General features: G+C 40.5%; 1 protein-coding gene across 1 annotated transcript; it reads right to left on the bottom strand.

Annotated features, from left to right (window-relative positions):
* Positions 1–6,195: 6,195 nt before the first annotated feature.
* VKORC1L1 (vitamin K epoxide reductase complex subunit 1L1) lies at positions 6,196–27,082 on the bottom strand. The gene is made up of 3 exons (XM_014059908.2): positions 26,669–27,082; positions 13,905–14,014; positions 6,196–11,357 (listed from the first exon to the last, which is right to left on the bottom strand). The coding sequence occupies exons 1-3, from the start codon at positions 26,860–26,862 to the stop codon at positions 11,131–11,133; spliced, it is 531 nt and encodes a 176-aa protein (XP_013915383.1). The 5' UTR covers positions 26,863–27,082; the 3' UTR covers positions 6,196–11,130.
* Positions 27,083–27,411: the final 329 nt, after the last annotated feature.

Genomic DNA, 27,411 nt, shown 5'->3' on the forward strand with positions numbered 1-27,411 from the left:
TCATAATTTAGAACAGCCATTAAGTGACCAGTCATAAGTTGAGGACTGCCTAAACGGACTAAGCCATGATATGAAGGATTTCTTTTGTACTTTGCTGTGCTCATGAATGCTCTTCTAAATGAATTCCTATTCAAGGAATGTTTGGCTTTCTATAATTTAAAATATAATGGTCTCTTCTCACAGGGAGCCCATTGTGTGATGGAGAAAAACAAGCACTCAAGGACTTGGCCCCAAATATTTATGTGCATATTCTGATTTTAATCTCAAATAAAAGATGTGTGTAGTTTCACACATCTCAGTACTTCTACAGCTTTACAAAATAGACCAATACTGTTGTAACCATACTGCATATTTGAAGGGAGTTGATTGCTTTCAGATCACAAACATTTCAAAGTGTTTTCCTCCCATAAGGGCATTTCCCTCCTTCCTCACAATGAGTACTCAGCCACAAGAAACAGAAGATTCAAAATAACATGTTTAAATGATTTTGAAAGCATGTAATCAAGACACAAATTAATATTTGCAAACCTACATAGGAATTACACTTATGTAGAATTCCACCTACATGGGGGAACAAGATTTGGGAGATTAGCAGAAACAGAAACCTCATTGTTCATCCCAAGATTTTGATCTTAGTGGCTGGAGCTTACCATTCCAATTACCCTACTTTTGCGCCAAACACTACAATCAGTATCGCATCCCCCTGCTCTGTGTTGTGCTAGCTTTGCACATCTGGCATCCAGAGCTATTACCAACCACAGAGAGGATCGTTCCAAAGGTTCTTTTTCAGGAGGCAACTGGACATTGTTTTTTTCTTTTGAGGACATTTCGCTTCTCATCCAAGAAGCTTCTTCAGCTCTGACAGGATAGTGGGGAATGGAAGGCTTTGTACTCCTTGCAGACAGCTGGTCATTTGCATCCTTTTAGAGCGTCAAACTCGGGGTGTCAAACTCGATTTCATTGAGGGCCGCATCGGGGTTGTTTGACCTTGGGGACTGTGGCCAAGGTGGGTGTGACCAGCTCGATGTCACTCATCGGGGCTCCGTTTTGGCTGTGATGGCCTCCTGCAGCCCTCTGCCATTGAAAATGGAGTTCAGGATGTGTGCGGCCCATCTGGGCTGTTTTCGGCCGCGATGGCCTCCTGCAGCCCTCTGCAAGTGAAAACGGAGCTTGGGTCATCCTCCTGAGCTGTTTTCACTGGCAGAGGCACCGCAGGCTAGTCCTTTGCTGTTTGCAGGGAGGACATGTGGGCCAAATCTAAGAACCCCATGGGCCAGATTCGGCCCCCGGGCCTTGAGTTGCCCCGTTTTAGAGGATTGTTGAAAGGGGGGGGGGACTGCAGACAACAGGAACCAGGAGCACTGATCAGGTGACCTGGAAGACACAGATAAACCTCCAAGTGGCCTCGAGGACTCTCTTAAAAGAATTCAAATGACCAGCTGTCTGCAAGGAATATAAATCCTTCCATGCCCCACCATCCTGTCACATCTGAAGACGCTTCTTGGATGAGAAGCGAAATGTCCTCATAAGAAAAAGACAAGAAAGTTCAGTTGCCTCCAGAAAAAAAACACCTTTGGGACAACCGTGACCTGGATGACTGAGAATCTCTACAGACACAGAGAGGATCAACTATCAGAATTGTCATTATTCCTTATGACTTGGGTTATTCCCAGAAGTTCTGCTGTTCCAAAGAAGCCACGTTACAAGCATGAACTCTCATTTTATCTGAAAGCATAAGAAACCCATCCCTCATTATAAAATATGTTAATGGACCGACATTATGGACCATAATGGACCGAAAAAGAGCCGAGGTGGCGCAGTGGTTAGAGTGCTGTACTGCAGCCACTTCAGCTGACTGTTATCTGCAGTTCGGCGGATCAAATCTCACTGGCTCAGGGTTGACTCAGCCTTCCATCCTTCCGAGGTGGGTAAAATGAGGACCCAGACTGTGGGGGCAATATGCTGACTCTGTAAACTGCTTAGAGAGGGCTGAAAGCCCTATGAAGCGGTATATAAGCCTAACTGCTATTGCTATTAAAGAGTAGAATTATTGCACTTGTTGAAAGTGACATCTGATTCTTCATGCCTAAAGAGAAGCCATTCAGGGAGATTCCAAGGTGCCCTGGGATGTGAAGGGATAAGGAATTCTGGAATCCATCATTCCAGTAGGTTTTCTTGCAGTCCGTGGGGTTACTTAGTGGTCATGATAAGGGCCCAAACAGGAACAAGCCTAATGACCCTCACAAAGATGACTCTGCAAATTGATGAAGAGTCATCAGTTATCAATCCAAGCTAGTGTGAAAGCTATAAAAAGAGAGTTGAAGAAAGAAGTCTGAATTCCCATCTTCCACTCCACTGAAGGTCATCTCAAAGAACTCTCCCTGAACATCTCTGTCCCTTTCCTCACTTGGCTAACAGCAATAAATACTTCTTGGAACATGGTGCTTTGTGTGATTGAGGGAGTGAAAGTGAGGTGCTTATATTGCTAAAATAAAGCTTTTAAAATCAATCAATAGCCTCATATTCGATGTTCAATGACTTTGCTCTAAGTACGTGTAAGGACTCCTCGTTCCTTTGACAGAGGACAAACCTCCTGTAATCGAAATTCGGAACATTAGATTTCAGATTTTGCGGCTAAGCTGACCCAAAGACACTGAACCAGTTGGCTTCCGTGGAGGAAATAAAATTGGGCAAGATGGTAGTGTTGGCAGCAGGGACGTGCAGTCAGGGGAGGCAGAGCCTCACCACTGTCATCATGAAAAGAAAAAAAAAATGTAAAAGGAAAAAGGCTGAGGTAGTTGCTGCCAGAGTCACAGTGGATGACTCTGCTTAGTGCTTAACTGTTTAAAAAAGCCTCTTAAAAAGTGCCCTCTACAGGAGAACGAGGTGCCTCATCTAGTCTGAGAAGAAAAAGAATGAAGGAAAACTTTTTCGCAAAGGAGAAAAACAAATGCTGTCGCTTTAAATAGGAACTGAGCATGCCTGGCTGTGGAATTCTGGGAGTTGAAGTCCACAAGTCTAAAAATTTTTGAAACCCGTGTCAGTGCCTCACCAGCCATAAACCTCGCCGCACGTCACTGGTTGGCAGTGCATAGGCCAAACCCAGCCCTTAATTTCATGCATTGATGCTGCAAAAACATAGAAAGGGTCAGGGCATCCATTGAGCTGCTGTCTCCACCATCTTGACTGTTTTGATCCTACACCAGAGGTGATATTCAACCAGTTCCGACAGGTTCTGTAGAACCAGTAGCGGAAATTTTGAGTAGTTGGGAGAACTGGCAAATAGGCTGGCCCCGCCCTGCTGCCTCCCAGCTGATCTTCTTTTGTTGCCCTGAACAGGAGAACGGAACTGGAAAGCAGGTTAGTGGGGTGGGGAAGGAATGGGGATTTTGCAGTAGCCTTCCACTGCCACGCCCACCAAGCCACACCATGCCAACCAAGCCACACCCATAGAACCAGTAGTAAAAAAAAATGAATCCCATCACTGCCCTACACACACAGATGATGATGCTGCACTAATCACAAACCACAAGTTGTTAAAACTAAGCTACATTTCCAGAGGAAAAGGAATTTGAAAAATAGAACAAGGTCATCCTATATGGAGAATTGGGATTTAAAAAAAAGGTTGAAATGACATTGGTTGATAAATTTGAAGAGGAGATAGCTACAGAATGGGGAGGAAGAAGATTCTGCTTTTCATTTTCCTGTTGGGTCATCCTGTTGATTCCCACTTTCCCCAAAACACCTTCTCCATCTCAATCTGTCTCTGAAAGATCAATAAAGTATAAATAAACTATGCCATGGATTATAGCATTATCTTACAACTAATATATAAGAAAAAGCTTTCCTCCTGCCCCAATCCGCTCTTTCTCTTTCCTCTTCTTAACACAAGGATATTTCGCTTAGCTCTCACTTGATAAACTTGGTAATCATTTACTAAATTGTAGATGCTGAATTCTATGACAGTTTGACGAGTTTTAAGTAGAAGAAGCAATATCTTATTTTTTCCCCCAACATCATTTACTATGGTTTAGGTAAAGAAACAGTAAAGTGATCTGATATTTAAGCCTCAGGCACACATGAAACTCAAATAACACAAACAGGAGTAGCTTACATAATGTGGCATGCCTGATAGCATGGATTGTGTAAGGGTATGAAAAATACCATGAACGTAGGAAATTTTGGCAAAGATACTCCTGACGGTGGAACTGATGGATGGACTCAAGCTACTTTGAACTGTGATATAGGCAGCAAATAAATTTGATAACAATAATTTGCCCGCAAGAACTGGCGGAGCCATAAAGTCACAAGAAATGAAGAAGCTAAAGTGCTCTGAAACTTTGGAATTCAAACTGACAGGCAACTGCCACATAACAACCCAGACTTACCAATTATTGATAAGACAAAAAAGAAATCCCAACAGGTGAAAACGTAATTAAAAAGGTATTAGAATGTGCAGAAATGGATAGACTAACACTGACAATTAAGGAAAAAAAGGACACTGAATACTTTTTGACATGGGAACTGTTTTATCAATGGTTGGCTAATGAAAACAGAAGTTAGAAACATGGAAATGTAAGAAAAGGACTAATGTTATAAGGGATATTTGTTAAAGTGGATAAGCAATTATTACTATAGGATTAATATCAATGTAATGACTACTGCTGTAAACATTTTGATTATTTTCTAAAATTAGATGTACCCAGAACAACACACTGTTCAGTTAAAATTGAATTTTTTTCTCTCTTTTTTTTTTTTTTTTTTTTTTACCAAAAGACAAAAAAGTCTGGATATGGACTTAGCAGTACCTGGAGGGAGAGCAGAAGAACTGGAAAAGATAATAAAATACAAATACCTACAAATAGTAATAGAACAACTATGGCAAAGGCTAGGAAGGGTAATACTAATAGGCGCCTTGGGTGCAATTCCAAAACAAATGGAGCACCACTTGAACACCATCGGCATTGACAAATTCGTCAGTCAATTGCAAAAGGGAGTTTACCTCCAGCAACAATATCTCCAATATCATCAAACATCAACATTTGCCTATCCCAGGTCCCTGGGAAAGATTCTATTGAACAAAGCAAAATAATACAAAATGTGAAGGGCATTCCCACAATTAAGGGTTGACTCACTGTAAATGTAGGGTAACTGGAAGAGCATTCCTAGAAGGTGGGGACAATTCCTAGAGGGCAGTTTGATTGACTGACCTATTAAGAAATGCAAGAACCTCAGAAGTATGACTCTATTTGCAAGGAACTGACCAGCTTGCCAGTCAATACAGAATACCTAGAAAAAGATTTGTGAAAGGCCGATTGGCTAATGGATCCACAGAGTTGGATTAGTGTATTGTAGAAGAAAGAGTATGCCTTACATTCCAGGTTCGATATAACACAAATATGAATTTTCATTCTCGTGAAAACCTGTGTCTCAATTTAGAAACACGCATACCACAAAGCACTCACCTTCTCATGGTTAATCTCTTAACTCTCCCAGTTCTAGAGGTCATTCTTTCTTCCCTGGGAGGCTCTGTGGGATATGTGTCACCTCCATGTCTTCTTTCAGTGGCGGTAGAGCTCTCTCTCCCCCTCCCTATCTGTTTTTGTGTGAGAAAAGTCAACAAGGAAGTCCTTGTCAACAATATATTATCCATCTGACAGACTATTATACTGTAGATGCTTAGAAGGGTCAAAAAAGCATCACTCCACACACATATTACCCATAGTCTGTAAATGCACACACAAAGCCAAACAAAAACACTCGTAACTATGGCTTACAGCCCACTATGAACCCAATATTAAATTGGGGTCTTGTGATAGTTTTCCATTATTTAATGAATATACAATTGTGTATGTTTGTCACAAAATACTGTCACAAATAAGCAAATCACATGTTGCATAAACCTAGTCACTATGATTAATGACCAGTGGTTTATGCCTTAACTTTTATGAATTCAGCCAATTCCTTTAAGGAACAGTCCTTAAAGAAAGCGTGGCTTAACACAATGCTTGAATTCAGCCACTGCAACCCTATGGATTTTTGGTTTAAAAGTGGCACTTTCAATATGAATGCTCTATTTAAAAAAGTGCAAGAAATGGCTGGTGTTTGGTAACTAAAGGTCAAAGAATTTATGATTTCAGTGAAGTCTAGAAACAAATTAGTACAGGAGATTACAAAACATTCTGCAAACACATCCACAGATAATTTCTACGTTTATTTTTATACCAAAAAAGTTATGTGCAACAAATAAACATTCTTACAATATTTACATGGTTTTAATTCCCCTGTTAGCAAAATTGAATTTCAATCTCAGAATATCACAGTCCTATGTTGAACCAAAAAATAAAAAAATAAGAATGGAATGACTCCAATCGAAATGGAGATGTTTTGGAGTTCGAAGCACATCAAAAAGTTGTCAGATCAAACATACGAGACAGAACACACATTGAATATTTAGGCCATGCTTAATACATTTTTTTAAAAAATGGAAACGGAATACTTCATCTTTTTTTTAAACTAGTTTTACTAGGTCATGTTTAATCGGTCTTGAAAGAATCCAAGCAAATGTTTAGTTTGTTTTGACCATTTTTTTTGTTCATACAGATCAGGAGATATTATTTTGCAAAAAGAAAATCATTTTTGACTTTGCTTTGAATCAGAAAATTCAAAGTAATTATTTTCTTAAACTTTCATCTCATTCTGGACTAGAGCCCACTCTGATATTTTCCTTGAAGAGTCACCTAGGTTGAAAAATTCCTCTTCCAAGGGTGTGGATTTCTCTTGCTACTTCTCCTTGATTCCTCCTGAAAATCAAGTGACAGAAACCTTTTCTGGGAATGTATATTGCCTAGATGCAATGGAGCCATCTGCTTCATGGATACATTTTCTGGTATCTCAAGAAAGCTGTCATCCATTCAAAACTGCATTACAAGCACTAAGAACCATACTGACTCCCAGGTATGAAGATTTCTAAGAAATCTTAGAAAAAGGGCTTATCTGACCTATGGAAAACCTTGATTTCTTGGAAAAGGGTGTCAGGGCCCTTTCTTCCTTCTGAACCATCAAGAAGTGGGAGAGATTTGGGGTGGTGGTGGTAGGGAGAATTAAACTGATCTTCAAGAAAATTACCTCCTGGGACACTGTTATTAAAAAAGCCCAAACTTTTTGTCACTGAAAAAATTTCCTTCCTTCCTCACTGGCATAAAATTAGAAGCAACTTGGGTGATGAGACAGAGCCAAAGAGCAGGGGCTCTTAGGCTTTCCAAATAAAAAGAAAGGAATTGGGAGCAAAGCAAGAGTGAAAGCTGCACTTGCGAAAAACAGGGACATGCAGCATCTTCCATCATCCATATAGGTTTGGGAGTATGGCCAAGCAACCTAGTAATATTGCCGCCTTAAAGAGAACGAATGACCTTTGTGGAAGAAGAGGGAAGGCAGCAGAGAGTGCACACCTGCAGGGAGATTTGCCCACCGCCTGCTTGCTGGAGGGCTTGCAAACATTACAACGCACAAGCAGGGGAAGCTCTGCTCTGTTAAAAAAATATTGGCTTGTCTAATTTGGCCCTCAGCCCAAAGTGTTTCAGCTGCCTAGGAATTCTGGGAGTTGTGAGGGGGGGTTCCCAACATGTCTGAAGGGGACCTGATTGAGAACGAGTCATCCAACACAAACTATGGCTGCATAGACCATTTGAACACCACGGAATACTAATGAAATTGGGAGATGGGGGAAGAGGGGTACAGAAGTCAGGATTTTGCTTCAAAGTACACAAGGTGACCAATACCTTCACACCTCTGTTCTTGAACAAGAAAAAAAAATAAGAGTCAACATTTAAAAGGTGTTGACTTAGAACGAGAAATGAGCAGAACAGGCAACTTTTCAGCAGAGGGAAAAATGGTGTCTGCTTGCACTCCCACCCAAGAAATTGGGGGAGAGGGGAAGTCCTAGGAAGAAAACTACAACTTCCTTGTATCCCCTATAATTGATACTGGTATATAGGCAACTATGCAACTTTATGAGCTGCGGACTTCAACTCCTAGAATTTCAGAGCCTGACTCAGGAATTCTGGGAGTTGAAGTCCACAGGTCGTGAAGTTGCCATCGTTGGCCACACCCCGGTATAGATAATGGAAATCTCTACTTAGAAAGATAGAAAAGCCCCATCTCATCTGCAGACATGTAAAAAAATAAAGCCTCACACTATGTTACATTAATGTCTTAAAATAAAATTTTATCAGTGAGGGTATAAACTTGAAAATATTCTCCACATACCAATGTAACAAAAATTGTAAATTATACTCCCCCCCGCCCCCATCAGCTCTAATTTCAAAATTCAAGACAAGCTTTAACTGTACTCTGGTTAATACAAAATGCATTTCTGAGAAACTTTTTGACAAGGACAACAAGCAGAATTTAGTGTTTTTTTTTAAATACATATATACATACATATATATATATACCGTAAACACCTGTCTTCTTCCATTAGACTTGCATTCCACCATAGTTCTGTACATAAACCAACTGGACTGTTCATTTGGCAGGCATTTAAATACTGTCAGACATCCCATATTCAGAACATGTTGCTCCCATTGGAAAATAAAATCCTGCACTTTTACAAAACATTAAGAAGAATTGCATTTATACCTTAATGCTGATTTTCTTTTTAAAGAAAATGACACACAAAAAAAGAGGACCCCTTTAGACGCAGGAGGAGGAAAGGGTTTAAACGCAGACTGGAATTTTAAAAGGGAGCTTTTTCAGGAAGATCACTCTTCTTGGGCATAAGCAGGAGCAAGCATCGATGGTTAGAAAACAACAGGATTCAAGTTTTTGGCAACAATGCCCTTTGTTGTATCCTAGATATATTCTGGCCTGACCCGAACTTTTTAGTTAGCCCGTTACGACCCAAGTGCACGGCAATCTCTGCTATAACAGACACCAAAATTTGGTTTCTACCCTTAATATAAGTCTTCCAAATTTCCATCATGTGAGCAGGAGAACAGTCTTAATGATCTCAGGGAGCCCAACTGGTGAATACGCATCACAAGAAGTTGCTGGCAGATTGCATTTTGTTTCCAAAAGCTGCTTCAATCACTGAGCACTCCTTTTCGATCCTATCAATCCTGTAACTCATTCAGTCTCTGGAAATTTCTGTCACCTTCTTGCACTCCAATGATAAGCAGGCCGCTGCAACAGGTTCCTTGATCTGCCACTGTAGGAAGAAACACGGCAATCTTGCTAAGGAGCAGCTCTTCTGGTTTGCTTGGAACAGCTGTGGCCCAGCTGTCATATAAGAAACTGCAACGGTTCTCCAAGGCCTCCTTGTCATATTGAGGCATACTGAGAGACCCCTGGGTAAACTAAGCCCTAAATCTAAGTATAGCGGACAAAATTTTATGTTCTGAGAAAAAGCATCTCTTTTTAAAGAACTCCAGCAGGAAAAGCGGAAGTCAGCATGGATTGCAGAGCTCAAAGCTGTCCTAATCAAGACAGCAGCCTGCCTTCTCAAAAAATACCCCCAACCTCCAGGTATGTCCTACAAGGAACCGTTTGTGATGCCAGAGTGCCTTGGTATAAGAGCAGCCCAAGGGATCACCTTCTACATACTGCAAAGGTCTGATTCATCAAAAAATACCCTTCTGCCTGGCAATTTCAAACACCCCCAATATTTGGTTTGTAAGACAGAAGGCACTTTTTTAATAAAAAAAAACACTGCATTTTATGACATATGAATGGGAAATTATTTCAAGTTGCTTGTTCAAGTAGAACCATGACTGACTCTTGGGCCAATTTTTTACCATCTATTTCCTTTACCCTAACTGGGGGAGGAAGAGTCAATGGACATCTCCCTAAGCTTTAGCCAAATTTCTACATTTGAAACTGCTTTAGCCAAATTTCTACATTTGAAACTGCTCTGCCTCTACAGATATAAATCTATTTCTGTCCATAATCTGGGTTTGCTATACGAGCTTCACTAAATGAAGGGGAATTTCTCAGGAACATCAAAGCACCCTCCACTGACATTTCTTTATACACTCCCCCGCCCCTCTTCACTTCTGTGGAACCTATGTACAAAAAAAGCTCACAGAGGGACTGCATCCTAATTCTTCAGTGCATTCATTTACCCAGTGGGTTACTGGGATCCAGTGTCAAGTTGTAATTCTATACAGCAGCTAGAAATATTATAATCAAATTGGTTTAACACTATTGGGCTGTCTCACATCTTCTGAAGTACACAGCCAATTCTGCCCCTCAAACTCCCATTTCTACAGGCTTCCTACTGATGAGGTCTGGGCAACTCAAGGTGCCCCATTCCCCTTGGTAAGCATCCCTAGACAAAGATTGTTTCCGTCCATGGAAAACAGTTTGGATGTTGCAAGGAAACCCAACTTAGTTCAGGGTCATTTTTTAATGCCATTGAATTCCTTTTCTTTAAACATATCCTGGGGGAAAAGGCATATTGGCAAAGATCTTTTGTTGCAAATCTTCTCCAGGGAAACAAACTAATTTTCAATTTACTTCAAAAAAAACCATCTCAATAACACAATGAACCATTCTTCAAAAGTTACGCTTCAAGTCATCACTTGGCTGAGCTGTGCTGACCTTCTTTCTTTGCCAGGACTTAGCCAGTTTTTTCTACCACTATGCACCAAGTTGTGGTAAGTGTTTTAGTTGCATCTATGTGGTCAAATTCCCTTGGCTACCAATAGACATAATGTAAACAAGGGCAATGTTTCCCTATGGTACCTATAAAGTCTAGAATAATCATGATCTCCCAGTTAAAGACTTCGCCCACCTCAATTCACGCTGAGATGGGAGACTTCCTATAGCCCACCTGGAATATTTGGGGAAGGGTAAAGAAGGAGTAAAGAATATGCCTCTGTGGACTCCTTCAAAGTAGAGTTAAAGCTTGTCTCTGATCAGGTTAAGACTTTCACAAACAGCTCCTCAGCATAGCTATTGACTGAGAAGTTACCCAGGGCCCCTATCCTTTGAGTCACTCTAACTGAATTAGCTATGATTCCTGGGGAAAGCAAGTGATATGAATAATAATTTAAAAAAATCCTTTTACTGTGAAATAAAGATAAACGGAAGCCGGGCCTTCAAACTGTCAGTCAAAATTTTGCAAAGCAGTTAATCCTGTTTGGGTGGGAGCTGCCGTTTCCAGGCCTCGTTCAAGTATACTAGTCGTTTGTAGTTGATGATCAAGAGAACGAAGTTCAGCAAGTATGTGATGACACAGACAACGCAGAATTCCTTCAGCACAAAGTACAGAATGTAAGACAGGTACAAAGATCCTATTACTGACACTATCGAGGACATCATGAGGACCAGCGCTGCTACTGCACTTGCGGTCATACCTGGAAGAAGAAGACAAGCAGTTACTGTGGGGGCTTCCTTTTGTTACAAGCAGTTGTCGATCAACAAGAACTCAGGGCAAGGGGCTAGAAGTGCACAATGTGGCCAAACCTGCCTGGTACCATTTCAAAGTCTTGTTAGTTCACTCAAGGAGGAGGTTTCTCCTCAACTGGAAGGCTTAAGAACCAATTAGTAAAACGCTGTTCACTGCATGCTGATGTGAAGGAAACAAGCAATGCCTTTTTCCACAGAACTATTAAAACTGGAAAGGGCCGGAGACCTTGCTTCATGCCAGAATCCAATGTGTGGCATTCCAAACCAATGACTGTCCGGTCTCCACATGAGCACATCCATTGAAAAGGAGCCCACCAGTTCTCCGGGTAGCTGATTCCACTCGCAAAGTATTTCCAAAATGCTGCAAACACCTACAACGTCTAATTTATGGATAATTGTTAAAATACAGCAAAGTTCACTAGCTGAGCAGAATTTATGAGAAATTTAGATACATGCATAAGAAGAGGTTTACCCATTGTTGTTCATAATTCTGATGAAATGGTAATTCCAAATTTGGAGGCAGACTGCCTCTACTTTTCTGTTGCTAGAATGGAAAAGAATGGAGTCCTCATGCCCTCATCATGGACTTTCCCAGTCCCATCCGACTGACCACTGTAGAAAACAATCTACTCTCGCTTGGAAGGATCACATGCTTTGGATGAAGCACTTATGGCTGATGGTTAGTATCAGAAATGCCAAGCAAGCAGATATCCATCTCTCCTACTACCCTAATTACACGGTACACGTTCCTTCTTTCAACAGATACATTCCCAATTATTCAGGCGTTTCAAGACTGTACTATAACTTAAGGTTCTCATTAGTTTATATGTTAGCAGACCCATTAAGTACAGTCTACAAGAAAAAGTGCCAGGATTCTGAGGCCACTGATTTTAAGAACTGAAGAAACATACAGCAGCTTGCCGATCTCTTCTGGAACTAAGGTTAATACAATGCTGTGTGGGCATTAAGCACGACCCACAATTAACTGCAATTTCCCAAGTTTATGTTTGAAAAAAAGGGGGGGAGAGAGAGGCGGAAGAGAGAGAGAGAAGAGGTGAATTTGCAGGCTGGAAAAGCAGCACAAAACTGGGAACAGGAGAGGAAGACAACTGCATGAGACCATGAACAGTTCCACACTCTATTAACTGTCTTCAGGAAATGAAGTAACATTATGACTGGGCTCAGAAAATGTAATTAAGCCATTAAGCCATAAATTAAAATAAAATAAGTAAGCAGTCCAGAGTCGCCATATAGGGCAGGTGGGCAGCATAAAAATGTTTTAAATGAAGAAAATTAAATAATAATAATGGTTCTTTTACTATAATACAGTATGGGAACCCAGTCACTATGGTATATATAAATACTACAGTGAGTTGATATGTGAGCAATCCACGATAATTAGTCAACAAACAATGGCTTAGCATAAAGTACAAAATCTAGTTTTCATACAAGTTATGAAATACTCTCTTCATTATATTAAATATGCATTTTCATAGCATCTGCTCAGTTACGAAACATGTCTGCCCCTCTTTGAAAATCCAAAAGTTACTTCATAACAGAACTAGAAAACCGGTGAAGAGGCTGAAGCAGAGGATTCTAGGACTCCTTCAGGAAATTCATACACACTCACTGTGGGTACAGGTGCCGTGTCTCAGATGAAGAAGAAGATGCACAAGTCATCCCTATATTGTTTTACACAGCAACAATGTCATGCAAACAGAGAATGGATCCTGGGCCCACAACCTGAAGTCTTGACAGTAGGGAGAGTAGAAGAGAGGGAGTGGGAGGATGTTAGAGGCAAGGGCAGACAGGGGTGAACAGGGGCAGACACTGTTACACACACCTGCAAACACACTCACAAAAACAGCACTGGGTATAATGCATCATGATTTACCTGTGCATAATCATTTAAAATCTAATTATTAAGGTTTTGGGAGAAAGAGATGGGCTTATTTTTATTAGAATTTTCCAATCTGGTTGTTCAGAGGGAATTTTTCTTTGCCGTCATCTAGGAGCAACTAAAACAGTGGCTATTTGCAAAAATCTGGCCTGGATCTAGAGTAGACACACCATGGAGAAGATTGGGAAGGGAATTCTAGCTAACATATATAAGGGAAGGAAGTAAAGAGGAAACTGATTATCAGCCCCACTTCTCCAATGTTGATTCCCCCACCACCACCCTCCCCCAAAAAACTCTGCTTTGAAATCCCTGGGAATTAACAACTTGTTCCAGCTTTGCTTTAGGATCTGCAAGCACTGTTGAGAGGACTGTGAACGTGACTTAGAGATCACATTTGTCAGGCAGGCATGAATTAAATGGGAGATTAGTGAAGCACATGCTACAATTGTTAGGACTCAATACATATTGTACAAGATTTTGATTACTAGACTGAAATAATCACCCACAAAAAAATGTATATCCTGCCTTTTTGCCTAGAGGAGCAAAACATAAGGAAGAGGTAGGTGGGAGTGAGAGATGATAGTCTGCTACTTACCAAGCAACATTTGCAGTATATAGAATACAAGACCGAAAACGCTGTTTGGTTGATTTATTGCACTGTCTTTTCCAAAAATGGAGCCTAGCAGGCCAAATCCTCGACCCCATCTGAAAGAAAACAGCCCATTAAGTCTTAAGTGGTAAGCACTTGCTTTAATAAAAATACAAATCTATACACACAATGCACTTATGTACCCCCCTTCACTATGAACAAGTCAGGTAATAAATATATAGCATTATAGGATGGATGGATGGATGATATTCCCTTCTAATTTATTGAACATTCAGATTATGCTAAATCTTGATTACAAACTGTGGCTAACCAAACAATCCACAATATATAATACAAGTAAACAATAAACTATACTTATTAAAGCTACTGTAATAAATGGTTATTAAAGTGCTAAAACACGCTAATCTAAAACAAGACAGTCATGCTAGCGTGATGCGTGAGCCCTAATACGTTACAAACAAAATGCTACCTATTATCCAACTAACCTCTCTCTTTAGCAGTGCAGATCCATTCTAAATAATGTGAATCCATCACCACCAATGTAAAGGAGAGGAAAAATCTAGGCAAATTTCACTTCAAATAGCAACTATCACTGTCACCCAGTTGGCTTTGGGTTTAAGGTGGGGACTAGAACTCACAGTCTCCCAGTTTCCAGCCAGAGTGCCTTAACCACTATACTAAACTTACTTTCAGTAATGAACAATGGTCCATGAAATTAATTTTAAAATGCCTGGTTGTAGAGTACTTTTCTCTTTTCATCATAACATTTCCTATACACATGCAGACTCATAATGGGACTCCATATGTGACTCAGCAGGCACTCCCCTCCCTCCCCCAGCTCAGAAAGCTTAAATCAGAATACAGGTGAAAAGCAATAATCTGCAGAACTGAATACAGAAGTAAATGAATCATCTGCTTATATCAGCCTGAATCCTGTTGAATGTATGACTAACTTCCAGATAGGCTAAGCACATTTCTACATTTCTGAAACCAAGAGCCAAATGGATGGGGAAGAAGATATGGGTTGAAAGTAGGTGTGCTTGTTTTTAATGCAGAAGGAATCAGGGATTTTAAAAATGTTATCACAATTTTTAAAAAAGAGAAATACAGAAAAATATACAAATTAAAAGAAAAGTGTAAATCCAATGATTGACAGATAAAGAATCCTAAGCATTAATATACTAAATTAATATAAATCACCTAAATAGGATATATATATTAATCATACAATAACATTATATCAAATTATGCAAAGAATTGTGTCCCTTCTTTTATAAGAAGGAATTGGATTTAACTCTTAGTATTTCAACTGCAATAGGGCTTAAGAAATGCTGTGTTTTAGGAGCCTGGGGATCCTTATGTGAAGAGATTTGCCCACTTTTAAGACAGTTGGAGATTTTGTTTATAGTTTTTTTCAATAATTTGGGGAACTACATAGAAAGAGGCTCTAGAGACCATATTATGGTTTAGAGCAAAGTGTCATTCTAGCCTTACAGCTCTTTCACAGATTTGATCTTTGACATATGAAAAGGGGTCAGGCTTCAAGGCAAGGAGACATTTTCCCTAGAAAGCATGGAGACACAATTCTATTCTTAGTAAAAATGATATTAAGGGACTAAATTGAATACTGAACATTCAGAATCAGTATACAAAAACTGCTATTTGTTCAGAGACCAGAAAAACCAGTTAAATATTTCCAAAACTATGTGCCATCACACCTCTAGATTAAGAAGCAGTACATATCTGATTTTTTTTTTGGGGGGGGGACCAGTTAGACTGGTAGTTTTTAACTAAACCCTACTGCGGAGTCTGCAGTGTCTCTGTATGCTGGTTTGTGTGTTCTCCAACACAATTCTCACAACGCTTCGCTGAACGTACTCGCTCTCCCAACGGGGAGCTTACCTAACAGTTTTCAATCAATGAAAAGGGGAAACAAGAAAGGCAAATTGATTTAAACACACCAATTTTAAAATATTACTCCAAGAAGTTTGCAGTTATCGCATTCATAGCCTACACTGTGTGAATGAGTCTAAGCCACCTGAACCCTAAAACATGGGGCTTGCGACCCAATTCAATGAACCTTTTTGAGAAATGCACAAATACTGGCAACTTGGCATTAATCATGCACTGGGTGTACAATATATACATACACCTGTGTAAAATAGAGCCCATAGTTTTGAACTTCGTCACACTTTGTGTTATCCTTGACTGTGGGCATAAGAGTTTGACTGCTCAAGACAACAATGCACAATGCCACATCTTGCTAGGCCCACACTATCTTCGGCTTGAGAACAGAATGTTAAAATTGATTTTTAAATTAGTGCAACTTTTTAGAACAGTTGGGGACAACCATTAGTAAGCAACTGCCAACCATAAAATGTAAGTCAGATTGCTCGTTGGTAAACAGCTTTCACCTGACTAAAAACGTGAACTGCAAAATAACTGTGCCACCCATCTATTCTCTGCTCTCTTCTACCCCATCCTAGGAATTAAAAAGATGCTAGTGAAGTAACACATGTTTTATGTATAAGAGGCACGCTTTGATCCTGGCAACTCCAAGGAGAACAATTGCAGATGGGAGGAATAGATGGTACATTGAATAGGGACACTGTTTAGCTGTGCAGAATGGCTTTCAGTAATGTGGCTAACAAATTCATTAGTAATGGTTTTAGCGTGCTGGCTTAACTTAGCCATCTGGGGCTGATTCAATAAATCATGATTATGGGAGTTTAATACAAAACTTCAGCAGCGGATTTACAGAAGGTTGGGCAGAGAATACTGGGTGGAGAGATCCAGTTGCCAAATAGTTTTAGTTTTAGTTTACTTTATTGTACCTTGTACAACAAAATTAAATATATGATAAGGCAAGTTCTATACTTATATAGTGTATTTATTTGACATATACCGTATTTTTCGGAGTATAAGATGCACCTTTTTCCCTCAAAAAAGAGGCTGAAAATCTGGGTGTGTCTTATACACTGAATACAGCATTTTTTGCCTCCCCAAACCCTGCCCACTTCACCAAAATGGCCGTGCATAGCATTATGGAGGCTTTCAGAGAGCTCTTGGGGGCTGGGAAAGACAGAATTAAATGAAAAACAGGCTGTTTTTCACTCAATTTTGCCCCCCCCCAGCCCCCAGGAGCACTCTATAAGCCTCCTAAAAGCTATGCATGCATTTTTTTTGGCAAAAAACTGGCCATTTTTTGCTCGTTTTTGTCCCCCCACCAGGAGCATTCTACAAGCCTCCTAAAATCTATTCATACCTTTAAAAAAAAAAAAAACAGGCACATTTTTGCAAAAAAACGGGCCATTTTTGGGAGGTCTGCAGAGTGCAAAAACCTTTTTTTTCAATTTGCCTCTTCAAAACCTTGGTGCGTCCTATACTCCGAAAATACGGTATTACATCTTTTCTACATTTGTACATTGCTCGACTCCCAAAAACACTACATAGTTCACAAAGGAAAAAAATACAGCAGTAAAAATAAGGAAAATGATGACAAAAAATGCAATAACAAAGCATACCCATTCCTTGAAAGGGCTTCCTAGCCAAAGGCCTTCTGAAACACAAGCAGTTTGAGGCCCCTAGATGTTTGGGAGAACCTCACTCCAAAGAGAAGGAATTAGATGTGGCCGAATTTATATAATCCAACTATCTTGAGATTGTTCATCAGTCCTACTCAAAGAAAATCCATGGGTACTATTCAAGAGAGCAAATTAATTGCCTTTGGGCCATGTAAGTATATGGTCTTTTTACAAAACCTTCTGTTCAGGTCAAAGCATATTAACACATACATTTTATGGTATTGATAATAGATTAGTTTAACATCTAAGTGAAATTTTCTCAATGGTTTAGCCACATTAAAATTAAAGTGGTTTGATTTCTGAGTAGGCCTCTGTGATTGAATTGTGAAAGGGGTTATATGCAATGATCTCAACAGCTTTTAATGTCTGTGGTAAAAAAAAATTGGAGTTGAAGTGAAGAATTGTAGTGAAATGTCAACTTCTGGTCCAAAAAACTCACATTATCATCTGAGTCCAATTCTTTTATGCAGACTTCCATGCCACTGCCAATTAATAATGCTTTTCCAGACTTCTGCCTGGATAACTTCAATTAAATTCAGGAATATTAATTATTTCATGAACATATCCCAATCACTGTTAAAATATTATTTTTCTCCATTTGAATGTATTTTAATAAATGTTTATATTATTTTTAACTGAGTTGAATTACAAGAGAATTTCTAGATTCCTCAGTAAATTTATGGAGAGCAAAAGCATATCCAAAATTTGGAGAAAGGCAGCAGACATGCAGTGAAACAAGGAGAGTACAGAATTAGAAAAAATACTATTTGATGAAAAAAGCAAATGAGTTTCCTAGATTTATTTATTTATTTGAACAGCCTACTTCAGTGCTGCAACCACCAAATGTGTTTGGACTGCACTGTTCAACATTTCCTAACTGTTCCACTAGAACATTCACAAAGTAGCTGAACAAACTAAACTGTGGCCCAACTTATTAGAAAACGTATATTTGAAACTTTGTAATAGGTATGCAAATAATATATATTTTGTCAATGTTACGAAGATAACATAAACATCAGCCTCACCATAACCTAACAAACAGATAACAGAGGAGGACCATCTGAATATGAATATGATTTTCCCAGTTGCAATGTATGGCTGCGAACGTTGGACCATAAAGAAGGCTGAGCGCAAAGCATTGTGGCCTTTGAACCATGGTGCTGGAGGAGACTCCTGCAAGTCCCCTGGACTGCAAGGTGATCCAACTGGTCAGTCCCAGAGAAGATCAACACTGACTGCTCTTTAGAAGGCCAGATCCTGAAGATGAAACTCAAGTACTTTGGCCACCAAAGGAAAAGGAAGGACTCAATGGAGAAGATGCTGGGAAAGATTGAGGGCAAAAGAAGAAGGGGATGACAGAGAATGAGGTGGCTGGATGGAGTCACCGAAGAAGTAGGCATGAGCTTAAATGGACTCCAGAGGATGGTAGAGGACAGGAAGGCCTGGAGGAATGTTGTACATGTGTTGCAATGGGTCGGATATGGCTTTGAAACTAACAACAACATGAATATGCATCTATTGTTATTATTACTAGTACGCTTGGTCACACAGTCAGCCAGATGTTTAGACTAAACTTGGCATTTTTATCCTCCACTACCTACTGCATCCTTCCCAATGACCTAGATAGGCAGCTATTATTGTTTAACAATATTAAAGGCACTGTCATAAGATGTAAGCTGTTCCAAGTAAACCTCCCTTTTGCAATTGACTGGTGGTTATTTTGTTAATACCAATGGTGTTCAAATAGTGTTCCAGATGTTTTGGGATTGCATCCAAGGAATCCATTACTATTGGTACTATCTTTGTTTACTTTTGCCATATCCACAATTCATACTTTTTGGTTTTTCTTACCGATAATTGCTAAGTCTCAAGTGTTATCTGGCAGGTGCTTGTTTGAATTGTAAACTCCCAGAAAACTTTAGTGTCATCATTTTCTATTACTTTCTATTATTTTGTGGCCCCACCGGTTCTTACCTGCAGGCAATATTCCAATGAAGAATTTTTGCTACTTGGTCACACTGTCAGTCTATGCAATTTTTCTGCAGCAACGAATTAGTTCTTCCACTGATTCTTTCACTTTTTATTCTTGTCTTTGAATCAGTGTTGACTCCTGAATAGACTCCTGAAGACTGTCTGGAAAATCTCTGCAAATTTTCTTGGCAAAATTTTGGAAGTGGCTTGCCATTGTTTCTATTCCTATGATTGAGAGAAAGGGACTGGCCCAAGGTCATCCAACTGGTTTTGTGCCCAAGGCAGGACTAAAACTCACACTCTCCCAGTTCCTAGAGTGATGGCATAACCACCAACAAAATTACGATTATTCATACTGTCAGAGGGGGGAGATATTACACTCAAGCATTCTTCATCATGCCCAAATACACATTTAATTGAGAGATCCTGCCAACTCCCATCAGCAGCCATGAAATTATGAAAGGAAGCAGCAGCAGCCTTTCCACGTAATTATACCCAATGCTTTCATTACTACATGTGGAACTAGTAACCAAGAGATACACTTATTTTTTTCTTCTGACTTTTCCCCCCTTCTGTATTGTTCCTTTCCTATCATAAGCTGCAGGCAACAACTTTTGGATTTCTCATCATGGTACGAAATACTGGGAAGCTTTTTTTAATTGAACTGTGGTACCATTAGTAATATCTAAACAGAACAACAAATATCCACATGCAAGTGGACTAAAAATCAACAAGGCTGGACAAATGAAACAAGTGGGAAAGGGTTGTTCTTTCCTTTGTCCGACCTTTACTCACCTAAAGATATTGCAGTAGCCCACAAGATTTTCTTTCAGATATATGGTACATATACTTGTTTACTGAGACAGAGATAGACAAATCCTTTTTTGCTTAAATCTAGCCAAGGCCCCATGTCCAATTACTTTTCACAGAAACTAGCATTATTTGAACTGTGCAAACTGATGAATACAGATCTAAATAAAAGTGCATAAGGTTCTGTTACATTATTCTTAGATTACTGTATACAAAAAGATGCAATTTGTTTTCTTGCCTAAGTCGAATTAGCTACAGTTATTTGATACTGGCTCTACCAGTTTCAGTTTAAACCTTTTCAAAATTCAAATCCAGTTTGATCTGTTTGTCATATATCCATAGCAAGAAATCAAACAAAACAAATCCATGGACACAAGTTCGGCAAGCTCCCCTTTGTCACTTTCTAAATGCCACACCTTTCCTGCATCATTATTTCAACCACCTTACAATTTTACAGACATTTCCTAATTCTAAACTGAAAACCACTGGAAAATGTTTTTTCCCTGCACACAAGTGTCCTATAACTGTAAAATGTTCAGATGTTACTCAATTTCTGAAAATATGATACTAGTAGAAGATGCCCTCTCTAGCAAGAACTGCAACATGCAGGAGATTCAACCCAGAAGAGATACTCTACTAGTGCTGCTGTTGCCAGAAGTCAGTCAACCTCAAATTTAGTAAGGAGCTAAAAATATTCAGCTTGTCACCTATAGGAAGCTAGGCAATCAAAAAGAGGGTGTGTACAATACTTCACATTTTTTAGCTACAAATGGCTAACTTAAAACACAAATGATGCCAGCTTTACTAACTATTCTGGAATTGCAAGGCTGACATTATTACTTTCTTTCAAGGCATAGCAAACATGAAAAGTAATTACACGTAGTCCTCGACTTACAACAGTTCATTTAGTGACTGTTTGAAGTTACAACAGCACTGAAAAAAGTGTTTTATGACCATTTTTCACAGTTATGACCTATGCACCACACCTATGATCATATGCTCAAAATTCAGATGCTTGGCCTCTGGTTCATATTTATGACCATTGCAGCATGCTTGAGTCATATTACCCCATTTGTGATCTTCTGACAAGCAAAGTCAATAGGGAAAACAGATTCACTTAACAACCAAGTTACTAACTTATCAACTGCAGTGATTCACTTAACAACTTTGGCAAGAAAAATCATAAACAGCCGCCCTGTTTAGGATAACCCGCTCCCTATTGAACAGAAGGGAGACGGGGGAACCCTTGCAGGGCAGAGCTGAAGAATATGCCCAATTCTTAGCGGACAAAATTGCTCGGTTTCGGGCGGACTTGGACTCCACACCTGCAGTTCCAGCCGAGGCACAGGGGGACCAAGTAGAACAGCTCTGGGTTGAGTTTCAGGAAGTTACCCCCGGGGATGTGGACAAGGCCATGAGAGCTGTAAGTTCCTCCACCTGTGCTTTGGATCCGTGTCCCTCATGGCTGGTTTCTAACTGCAGTGAGGTGACACGAGGCTGGATCCAGGCGGTTGTAACCGCCTCCCTTCGGGAGGGGAACTTCCCCGCCGCACTGAAAGCGGCGGTGGTGAGACCCCTCCTGAAGAAACCATCCTTGGATCCAGCTGCCCTTAACAACTATCGCCCGGTCTCCAACCTCCCCTTTTTGGGGAAGGTTGTTGAGAAGGTGGTGGCCTTTCAGCTCCAACGGTCCTTGGAGGAAGCAAACTATCTAGACCCCTTCCAGTCAGGCTTCAGACCCGGTTACAGCACAGAAACCGCTTTGGTCGCATTGATGGATGATCTTTGGAGGGCCAGAGATGAAGGACATCCCTCCATCCTGGTCCTCCTTGACCTCTCAGCGGCTTTCGATACCATCGACCATGGTATCCTTCTGCGACGACTGCGGGAGGTGGGAGTGGGAGGCACCATATTACGGTGGTTCTCCTCCTACCTCTCGGACAGGTCGCAGTCGGTGTTAGTGGGAGGGCAGAGATCGTCCCCAAGGCCCCTAAAATATGGGGTGCCGCAGGGTTCGGTCTTATCCCCCCTACTATTCAACATCTACATGAAACCGCTGGGGGAGATCATCCGCAGGCACGGGATCAGATACCATCAATATGCGGACGATACTCAATTGTATCTGTCCGCCCCGTGCCAAATCAATGAAGCGGTGGACGTGATGGACCGGGGGCTTGAAGCCGTTATGGACTGGATGAGGATTAACAAGCTTGTGCTCAACCCGGAAAAGACCGAGTGGCTGTTGTGTTTTCCTCCCAAAGATCTGACCAATAATCCAACACTCAGGCTGGGGGGTCAAATTTTACACCCCTCAGAGAGGGTTCGCAACTTGGGAGTCCTCCTGGATCCACAGCTGTCATTCGACCACCATATAGCGGCTGTGACCAGGGGGGCATTCGCCCAGGTACGCCTGGTGCGCCAGTTGCGACCCTACCTGAATCGGGAGGCCCTCACAACAGTCACTCGGGCCCTTGTGACCTCTAGGCTGGAATACTGCAACATGCTCTACATGGGGCTGCCCTTGAGGAGCATCCGGCGACTTCAGTTAGTGCAGAACGCAGCCGCGCGAGTGATTGCGGGTGTACCTCGATTCACCCGCATTACACCTATCCTCCGCGAGCTGCGCTGGCTACCTGTCGATCTCCGGATGCGCTTCAAGGTGCTATTGATCACCCATAAAGCCCTACATGGCAGTGGATCTGGATACTTGAGAGACCGCCTTCTGCCAATTACCTCCCTACGACCTATAAGATCTCATAGATTAGGCCTCCTCCGTATTCCATCGGCCAGCCAGTGTCGGCTGGCAACCACAAGGAGGAGGGCCTTCTCAGCAGTGGCCCCGACCCTTTGGAACGAGCTCCCCGTAGAGATTCGTACTCTCTCCACCGTCCAGGCCTTCCGCATAGCCTTGAAGAACTGGCTCGCCCGTCAGGCCTGGGGATAAGGACTGTTACCCCGCCCGAATGTAGTATGCATGTTGTTTGCTATTTTATTATGTGTTGTAATCTCAATGTTGTATTCCCCCCTCCCTTGGTTTTCTGTGAGCCGCCCTGAGTCCCCTCAGGGAAAAGGGCGGCCTACAAATACAAATAAAACCATAAAAAAACAAAAACAAAACAAAACCATAAACCATAAAAAAACTCATTTAACAAATGTTTCACTTAAACACTGAAATTTTGGGCTCAATTGTGGCCATAAGTCGAGGACCTATTCTATATGCATATGAGATATCTGCAGTTCTATTAAAAATGCACAGTGTCTTCGCATGCCACCCAACAAGTTTCAAGGGAACTCAGAACCAAGTATTCTTACTCCCATGAAACTTAATTACACACATCACTTAGAAACTCTTGCAAGTGGTCCACAGATTTGTTTCAGGATTTCTGGACTGATGCAGGGATGCAGGACTAGAAAATAATCAAATCTCTGACATTGAGCAAACAAATTCTTGCCCTGCTCCCTTTTTTCAATGCAAAGAAAGCAAATCCAGTGGCAGAAAAGGAGATGAAACACAGCAAAGAGCTCTTCTTGGTTTTACCCACTTTAAACATTCCCCAGATTTATTACTAATCCATGGTCTGTAGAAAAATATAGTTCTCCAGCTAAAGTGGTTCACTAGTGCTGTTCTTATACATTTTGTAGTCATCTTATATGATTGACATTCCTTTATGTTACTTAGTTTTTCTGGTTTGGCCCCTAGCCTTAGGTTATTCTGATTTTGAACTGACCCTTTAGATTTGACATCCTACTCTCCAACCAAGATAACTATGATTGCACTCACTAGCTGTCTGTTAATTAAAACTGATGTGTATTAGGTGAGATCCAAACAATGCTTATCCCTCAAATCAGAACAAGGCACAGATTTTCTAAGAGAAAAGTGAAGATAGGTCAGTTTCATTGGGAAATCTTTATTGGCCAACCGGGAATAGGGGTCAAAGACTCTCAGTGTATCTTATTAGGCAATTTACCTCTGAACCCAACTGCAACTGAAAAGATAATATCAACTGAAAAGATATCATATTGTCAGAGGAGGGGGGGGGGATGATAAATCAAACAGCAAGGATCTATTACCAAAATGGGTTTAATCTATGTTTTGCACAGTGCATATACAATTTGGTTCTGAACTTTAAAAAACAACAACCTCAATATCCAGCACTTAAAGCAGTGGCAAAAATATTTTTCCCAATTTTAAGTCAACAAATGTAAACAATGTAACGTTGAGGCAATTGCTTTGAATTGAAAAAACTAAAAATATGAACTTTTATGTAATGAAATCTTGCAAGTTTTATAAATCTGGAATCTACAAACTGTTCTCCACTAAGCTAAAGTAGACTGAAAAAGTGAACATTACTGGATTAATAAATAGTTGTGTGAATACTGCAAAAATTAAATGATTGCAAGTACACAGTAGTATTGAACACACAAAACAGAAGAACTAAATCTCTCTATTTGCAAAATATTATCCAACCTAAACAGCAGCAAGTCAATCTTCTGGGGGGAAATTACCAATGATACGCTGTAACAAGTTAATTCAATGATATGCAAGAATATTTTGACCCCTATTTTTAATACCAAACTTTGGAAAATATACCTGCATAAAAATTGAGAACCTTTTTATTGCTGAGAGTAAACCTAAAAGCTTCACCAAGCAATATCTAACAATGTTGAAGATTGTCAGCAAATGTCCAACTTCAGCTTCTTTCAACACTTAAGTTCAAGACACAAAGTACTTATTGTTAAGTGATAAACATTTTTGGAGCAGGAACATCTATTTAGCCATAATAAAATACATGCTTTGATATGTTCTGCACAAATGCACTTCATATGAAAGGAATCTTTTTTACTATTTGCAACAGGACTAGTTCCATAAGAAACCTCTACTCAGCATTTGGCCCCAAATGTTACCACACCAAAACTCTACTGAAATTCTGCTAGTAAGCAATAACATACTCATACTTTAGAGACACCTACAGGCATGGTTGAATTTAGTCTTCCTCCAGATATCTAACTTTTCTAAATATTTCCTTTCCTTAATTTCTACAAACTACCCACTCAGTTCATTCAGGAGGGTCGGCAGACATCAGATAAAAAATTATCACAAGCTCTTGATTATTGAAGCCTACACAGTATACAGCCAAAGTGAAAATAGTTCAGGTTCACACCCACATCAGTGAATGCAGCCTCACCCCATTCTTTCAATTCTCTGCTTCAGTCCATTCAACAGCCACAAGCACATTCAGGTACTAAGCATACACTAATCAATTTATCAACACTGATTAGCAACCTACCCTGGAGACAACATTTAACAGGCTAGACGAATAATGGAAAGATCCTAATTCAATGTTCTGAGCTTTCATGGAGCTTTTCCATTTAATTCAGTTGTAAAGTCTTGAAGCTCCCTAAAAATTCACTCACAAGATATAAACAGGAAATGATTGGCAATTACAATAAGTTTCACAGATCTGCCATTATCAAATGAGTTTGATAATGGGTTTCTCATTAAAATCAATTTTGGTTAGTAAATTAGTAACTAGTAGTAATGCTAGTAATATTAACACTGCTTAACTAAACCTAGTTGGTATGTTACAGTATTTTGCTCTGTCACTCTTGTTAAATAAATAATTCCCCCAACATTGTCAAACTATTCAATAAGGCTGCATTACTTAGTCTTCTCATCATTCCTATCACCCATCTCCTCCCACTTATGACTGCATGACTGTAACTTGTTGCTTTTATCCTTACAATTTATATTGATATTGTTTCCTGGTTGCTTATTTGTACCTTATGACTACCATTAAGTGTTGTATCTTATGATTCTTGATTAACATATCTTGTCTTTTTATGTACACAGAGCATATGCACCAAAGACACTTGACCAATAAAGAATTCTATTCTATTCTATTTGTAATACTAAGCTTTTTCATCTCCTTACTTTGTCTCCCTTCTCCCTTTTATTTCCTTTCTTGTTAATTAAAAACAACATTCATCATTCTGATCTGAAGAAAACTGGTCCAGAAAAACAATCAATACTCTTTGCATCTCTTTGGCTGTGATTAACAGCTCTGTAACACAGGTCAACATTATTAACAAGGGAGACTTTAGAGAGAGAAATTAATATTGGGAATGAATTATTTCTGTGATTCTTGAATTAGTAAATAAGTTTTCGATCACGGAGGGGTTTTAGGCAAAGTCTCAGGGCTGAAGAAACACCCCCTCCAAAACTTGAAGGACAAGTGAATTTGAATCAGAATCGTTTTGGAGAAAGGAAACACTCAGCAGCTCTCCTAACTTTCGCACAATCACGGCTCGCCAACGGAGCAAATCCTAAACAGTTCCTGGCGGCTTCCGCCTCAACCCCCACCCGTATTCTCCCGCTTGCTTGACCTGGAGGAGATGGCAGAGGAGCACCGGACACGCTCGCTGAGGTCACAGAGTGCCTGATATTGGAGGTCGCGGCCCTTCTCACGCTCCAGGTGGCAGGCGTAGAGCGAAAGAATAATCCCGGCCAGACACACGATGTAGCGGGCCACCCGCTCCCAGCGCGGCACCGAGACTCGCAGCAGGACGGGCGCCGCCATCTTAGCCCAGCCCTCGCTTAGGCGGACCCGGCAGGAGACTCCTCGCCCTTGTGCGCGCGCAGGGCACGCCACACCACGCCGAAATGCGGAGCGCGCGCACCACTCGTTTATTGGCTCGCCGCCGTAAGGAAAACCACGCCCACTTTCTCCTGGCGTCGACCGCTTGCCGGGCCATGGGTGTTTCTCCTCCTCTTTTTCCCCCTGCTCTGAGCAGAACGTGGCGCTTTTCGTCGTAACAGAAGCGAAACCAGCTGACCAATCATTCGCGAGCGCGGGAGGCAACCCCGCCCACCTGTCTCTTAAGAATATAACGACATCGCGAGATTTGCAAAGAGTACAAAGTGTTGCATTCGTGGTCTGGTTTTGTTTCTGGCTCTCACAAGCTGAGATTTATTGCGTGAACATTTTCCAAGGATTTTGTGACCGTGCATCTAGAATAGCTTGCAAGACACAATAGCTCAGCTGTTCATCTATGGCTTATTTAATAAACTAACTAGCTGAATTCATCCATTAAATGCATTGCAGTAGCTAAAAACTGAATATTTCAAA

The sequence above is a fragment of the Thamnophis sirtalis genome, unplaced genomic scaffold (assembly GCF_051295495.1).
Source record: "Thamnophis sirtalis isolate CommonGarterSnake01/CBP01778 unplaced genomic scaffold, rThaSir2_p1.2 scaffold_6, whole genome shotgun sequence".
In the NCBI taxonomy this organism is placed as follows: domain Eukaryota; kingdom Metazoa; phylum Chordata; class Lepidosauria; order Squamata; family Natricidae; genus Thamnophis; species Thamnophis sirtalis.